The sequence below is a fragment of the Palaemon carinicauda genome, chromosome 13 (genome assembly GCF_036898095.1).
Source record: "Palaemon carinicauda isolate YSFRI2023 chromosome 13, ASM3689809v2, whole genome shotgun sequence".
Classification (NCBI taxonomy): Eukaryota; Metazoa; Arthropoda; class Malacostraca; order Decapoda; family Palaemonidae; genus Palaemon; species Palaemon carinicauda.
This window is the reverse complement of record NC_090737.1, coordinates 28,089,142-28,095,691: the sequence shown is the minus strand read 5'-3', so window position 1 is coordinate 28,095,691 and position 6,550 is coordinate 28,089,142. Positions and strand designations below refer to the sequence as shown.

At 38.1% G+C, this 6,550-nt stretch overlaps 1 protein-coding gene across 1 annotated transcript in view; it reads right to left on the bottom strand.

The window, feature by feature from the left end:
- Positions 1–4,139: 4,139 nt before the first annotated feature.
- The window catches only part of LOC137652247 (mitochondrial basic amino acids transporter), a 31,931-nt gene continuing 29,520 nt past the window's right edge, over positions 4,140–6,550 (bottom strand). Inside the window, exon 7 of the mRNA XM_068385489.1 lies at positions 4,140–6,520. Coding sequence (XP_068241590.1) covers positions 5,966–6,520 — 555 coding nt within the window. The 3' untranslated portion in view covers positions 4,140–5,965. The remainder of the gene's footprint in view (positions 6,521–6,550) is intronic.

Here is a 6,550-nt window from a genome sequence, read left to right as displayed (position 1 = left end):
ACTTCTTTTGATCTGTATTTGTCCAGCTGATAAAGAAGCAGAACAAGTGAATCTTCATCAAGGAACAAAGCATACGAGAACAAGATAGACTTCTTCCCTCTGCTGAACACAACTTTTTCACTGTTTCTACACTGGAGAATCTTATTCAAGGAAAATAGTATGCTAAAAGAAGTCAAACTTGTTTCTTCTGTATCTGTCCAGCTGATAAAGAAACAGCACAAGTGAATCTTCAAGGAACAAAGCATACAGGCACAAGATAGACTTATTCCCTCTGATGAGCACATCTTTTTCACTGTTCATACACTGGAGAATCTTATTCACGGAACATACATACATACATATACCAAGGCATTTCCCCCAATTTTGGGGGGTAGCCGACATCAAACAAATGAAACAAAAAAGGGGACCTCTCCTCTCTACGTTCCTCCCAGTCTGACGAGGGACTCAAGTTCAACCGAGTTCGGCTGGTACTGCTAGGGTGCCACAGCCCACCCTGCCCCGTTATCCACCACAGATGAAGCTGCATAACGCTAAATCCCCTACTGCCGCTACCTCTGCGGTCAACCAAGGCACCGGCGGAAGCAGCAGGGCCTACCGGAACTGCGTCACAATCGCTCGCCATTCATTCCTATTTCTAGCACGCTCTCTTGCCTCTCTCACATATATCCTCCTATCACCCAGAGCTTCCTTCACTCCTTCCACCCACCCAAACCTTGGCCTTCCTCTTGTACTTCTACCATCAACTCTTGCATTCATCACCTTCTTTAGCAGACAGCCATTTTCCATTCTCTCAACATGGCCAAACCACCTCAACACATTTATATCCACTCTAGCTGCTAACTCATTTCTTACACCCGTTCTCACCCTCACTACTTTGTTCCTAACCCTATCTACTCGAGATACACCAGCCATACTCCTTAGACACTTCATCTCAAACACATTCAATTTCTGTCTCTCGGTCACTTTCATTCCCCACAACTCTGATCCATACATCACAGTTGGCACAATCACTTTCTCATACAGAACTCTCTTTACATTCATGCCCAACCCTCTATTGTTTACTACTCCCTAACTGACCCCAACACTTTGTATCCTCCATTCACTCTCTGGCGTACATCTGCTTCCACTCCTCCATTTGCTGTAACAACAGACCCCAAATACTTAAACTGATCCACCTCCTCAAGTAACTCTCCATTCAACATGACATTCAACCTCGCACCACCTTCCCTTCTCGTACATCTCATAACCTTACTCTTACCCACATTAACTCTCAACTTCCTTCTTTCACACACCCTGCCAAATTCTGTCACTAATCGGCCGAGCTTCTCTTCTGGGTCCGCAAGCAGTACAGCATCATCCGCAAACAACAACTGATTTACCTCCCATTCACGATCATTCTCGTCTACCAGTTTCAATCCTCGTCCCAGCACTCGAGCATTCACCTCTCTCACCACTCCATCAACATACAAGTTAAACAACCACGGCGACATCACAAATAGGGAACATAGTATGCTAAAATAATTGACTTCTTTCCTATGGGTACTGTTGAGAAATAATCTTAGCACAATTGGGGGACTTCTCATTTCAGTTATAGATGAAGAAATTGATTTTGATTAGCCATTCTTCTGACTAATTACATTGGCGTCAAATTTGAGAATGACCATAAGTTTAAACATCAAGGCTATTTTGATGGTTTTTCTTATTCATATTCATAATTCGTACTTTTCTTCTTTCTTTTCACTCAAAATTAGAACAATCGCACTGCAAACACCTCAAGTAAACAAAATAGTTATCAAAAGTGTAGGACATCGTTTGATTCGGATATTACGAATGAGAGCCATCTGATCTCTTGCGTCAGCTGTCACTAGGTACACACTAAGATACAAAAATGAGAGAGAGAGAGAGAGAGAGAGAGAGAGAGAGAGAGAGAGAGAGAGAGAGAGAGAGAGAGAGAGAGAGAGAGAGAGAGATGTTAACAAATTTATTAAATGTTTTAAACTTGATAATCAATCATTAACGTTGTTGTTAACCTATTAAAACCCTTAATTGAACAAAGGAATCGGGGATTAAGGCCATCGAGATATATTTAGGGTATTCAAGTTAGGTAAAGATATGATCTCAAGTCCTATTTGGGATTGAATTTGGTTTATCACAATTTTTGAAAAAATCCTCCAAAACTTAAAGCTCTACATATTTGGGATCGCTCATGCATTAGACAAGAATTTTTGATTTAACCGATTGATCTAATAAAAGCAAGAATAGTATTTATAAAAAAAAGATAAATCCGATAGTTTTCATATTATTGTTATTATCATCATTACTTAATAAGATACAACCCTAGTTAGAAAAGCAGGATGCTATAAGCCCAGGGGCTCCAACAGGAAAAATAGCCCAGTGAAGACAGGAAACAAGGAAAAATAAAATATTTTAAGAACAGTAACATTAAAATAAATATTTCCTAAATAAACTAAAAAAATTTAACAAAACAAGAAGAGAAAAAAGATTGCATAGTGAGACCGAGTGTACCCTCAAGCAAGAGAACTCTAACCCACGGCAGTGGAAGACCATGGTACAAAGGCTAAAGTCTCTCTTCTACCCTTACCAAATTTAATGTTTAAGCACATGTCGCATCAACTCTCTTAAGACAACACTTTCCTAGTTTTCTGTGTATCTTCTTGTCTTCTGGGATAGAATTTCGAAGGTTGGTTGGCCAGGGCACCAGCCACCTGTTGAGATAATACCGCTGGAGAGTTATTGGGTCCTTTGACTGGCCAGACAGTAATACATTAGATCCCTCTCTCTGATTACGGCTCATTTTAATTTTGCCTACGCATGCACCAAATAGCCTGGCCTATTTTTTTCACATTGTCCTCATACACCTGACAACACAGATTACCAACTAATTCTTCGTTAAAGGGGTTAAATACTGCACTATAATTGTTCAAGGGCTACTTTCCACTTTGTAAGGGTAGACTTGACTTGTAATGGCAAGCAGCTCTTCTGAGAGGAGGACACTCCAAAATCAAAGCATTGTTCTCTTGCTCTTGTCTTGGGTAGTGCCAAAGTGTCTCTACCATGGTCTTCCACTATCTTGGGTTAGAATTCACATGCTTGAGGGTACACTCGGACACTATCTAATTTCTTTCTCTTGTTTTGTTAGTTTTTTTTAATTTATTTAGTTAATATTTGTTATAATGTTTCTGTTCTTAAAATATTTTATTTTTCCTTGTTCCCCTTCCTAACTGGGTTATTTTCCCAGTTGGAGCACGGCCGAGACTACCTTGATTGGAGCCCTTGCTCTTCCAGCTCTGTTTGTTGCTTAGCTAGTAATGATAATTAGGGCTTTCGTCAGGACATTTACAAAAATCATAGAAAACTTAGTTATTAAAAATTCTGGAGTACAACCAAGGGCACCAATTTTAAAAGTATTGTCTCACATTTCATACGTTCAAAGGTTATTGCAACAAAAAGGAATCAAAGAGAATGTTGCATGATCCAATTGAAGTTTATTTAACAGAAGCACTATATTACTTTTAAAAATTAATTTTGAAAAAAAAGTTATTCCATGTCAAAATAACCAATTTAAAATTTACACAAACATTTAAAACGTTTATTACCTGAATAACTATGGAGATTTGCAATACAGTACTTTCATGTTTAACTAAATTTATCCATTAGTTTCTTGAATATTAAATTATCAAATTACTTCTATTTAGATATATGTCGGCCGTGCATCTCAGCCCAAGAAAATCCTGAATAAATCAAAGGTCATTCTATCTCCATTTGTGACAATTTTCTTTGGGTAGAACAATTTCAAAACTGATTCTATTACTCTGATGCATCTGGCAGCCGAACCAGTCATCAGTCCGTTACAGCATAGAAATATATAATACTTTACCTTGATTTCAGGCAGACGAAACCATTCAAGTTGGTATTCTGAGTTTGTGGATCCGTCAAACACCAGGCAGATATGACTTATTCAATTCAGCAATGGACGTATATACGAAAAGGACATATCAACGGAGCAGCATGTGGCAAGAGTTTCAGGAACGTTTTCCTATCGCAGTAAGAAATACTTTTCAAAATTTTGAAAGGTGGTATTCACTCTTTGTGAATACTTTGAATGAAGAAAACAACAATAAATTATTCAAGTGTATTTGAGCATTACTGAACATGATCCCAAGAGGGGATAAATTTATGAATGCAAATTAAAAGTTGGAAGGTCTTACTGCCAAACATCTTCCTATTACGAGATAGGAAGAAAATGGTTCTCAAAACTGATAAAATGGAAAGAAAATGAGATGATTTTTAAATAAAATCTGAAAATATTCATGGTTTTGATAAAAACAAATCAGATGAAATATGTTGTGATTATTCTTTAATAAACAACTATCACTGATGAACGACAATATGAGCAACTAAAAATTAACATGGTCACACTGTTTCAAATCTTTAGAAAGAGACTACTATAGCTTGCCTGTCTTATACTCTATGTATCTTGCAGGGAAAAAAGTAAACTCAGTAGGATAAAAAAAGATAAGAGCACACTACACTACAATTAGGTAGAACCCCTCTCTTATCTGCATAAAATAATGCTTAACAAAAAGCAAGTTTCAATCCCCGAATCAAAACAAAGTGCCATATAACCAGTGTCATATATAGCCATACTCTCTGCATTCTTACAGTAAATGCTCACATTTCATTGGCGCGTAAATATGGCATGTATAAGTGCTAAAATAAGTTCTGTGATACTTATATGCTTAGATAAAGTTCTTATTCCCAACCGTTATCCCTTCGTCAAGTGGTAGGTTGTCCGATGTGCCATCTCCAATGCCTCCTATCAGAGAAGAAGTAGCACCAAAGAAATGCCTCATGCACCATAAATACCGAACTTCTACATCTCAACTATTTCAGACGGCAGCGTATTCTATGTACATATGTATATGTATATAAAAAGGGCTAATATAGCCCAAGAACATTTTGCATCCTCAACAAATATTCCAACCTATCTTCAGTGTGTCAATGGAATACTGTATACCAAGATGAAGGTTGCTAGCATTTTCTGACTGACTACTGAATATCTTTCCTTTATTCTCCTAGAGCAGTAGACAGCAATTTATCTAAAATTCATTAGTAGTCTCTTCAGAGTAGTTAAAATCTTAAAAATTTTTAAAATAATGAATTAAAAAGGTTTATTCTGCAATCGCAATTGAGTTGCAGTGTCACTGACAGGACTGATGCACTTTACGTCTGAAGATAGTCTGTGTACTCAACTAATCAATGAAAACTGAAGAGATTGGATAAATATTGGAACTTTTTTTTGGAATTGAAAGGACCAATGAACACTTCTAGACCTCCTAGTGAAGTTATATTTCTGTCTCGTTTTACCATCAGAGAATTACAGGTTCTTCAAAAAATATCAGAGCAAAAGGAAGGATAACTTATAATCCCCTAAGTCCTTTTAATGCTCTAGGATATAGTTGAATATTTTATCTCTATTCTGAGAATGCAGGTCCTATGATTTTCTTGTATCCAGAAACAAAATCCTTCAATCTCTATTCCCTATAGTATGGTAACAATCATTAAAACAATTTTCTTTGGAATATCAAATATTAATCCTAATTTAAGAACTACTAGAGAGCTATTTGCATCCCACATCAGCTGCGAGACCTAAACGTCAATTGAACACTTCATACAGATTGTGTAATTTGTATAGGAAACAACCCCTTAAAAGATATAATAATAATATTAATAACACGACTCACCAGGAGTCAGACTCGCTTTCTGGCTCCTTTCTTAGAAAGTAAACAATAACATGATATGACGAATAATGATAACAATTATCAAGGTTTGAGCTCTGGCAGGGCAGAGCGGTTTGCCATTACAAAAATAAAACCTAACAATTGAGTGATGATAATCATGATTATAAAAATAACAATCTTTTGGTTTAAACGGGTGAATTTAACTATAGCGTATTACTGAGGTTGTGTTGACGTCTGGTGAGGGCCGTGAGAGATGAACAAGAGGTTAAAAGCTGGTCGCTTGTTCTCATCCAAGCTGCGTTCTGACACTGAGAATCTGAAGTTCTGGCATTTTCTGAGCACAGCAATATCTCTGGTAGTCTACTCTTGATAGCACTCGATATGTTAGTCTTACAGCCCAAGTTCTCGCAGTTACATGACCGCATCACTTGCGGTAGAAGAGGAGTGAACGTCTGGATGGTGGCGGGTTTCTTGAAATTAAGGAGGACGGGAATGGGGGCTCTGGCAGATTCCAACAGGTCCTCTCCGACAGCCAGCACGTCCTTCCATGTGTCGCTGTTCAGGTCATCTTCTCCTTCTTTGTGGAACAAGCGCTGTGTCCAGGTGACCACGGCGAAGGTCGTGGCGTTGACAGGGAAGGCACGAATGATGGTCGACAGCAAGCCGCGACTCATGACACCAAAACCTTCATGGGCTATGCTCTTCCGGACGCAGTCAATCACGCCTTTGTATTTGTCGATGCCTCCGACACCATCAGCCTAGAATTAAGAAGAAATTACTTGAAACTT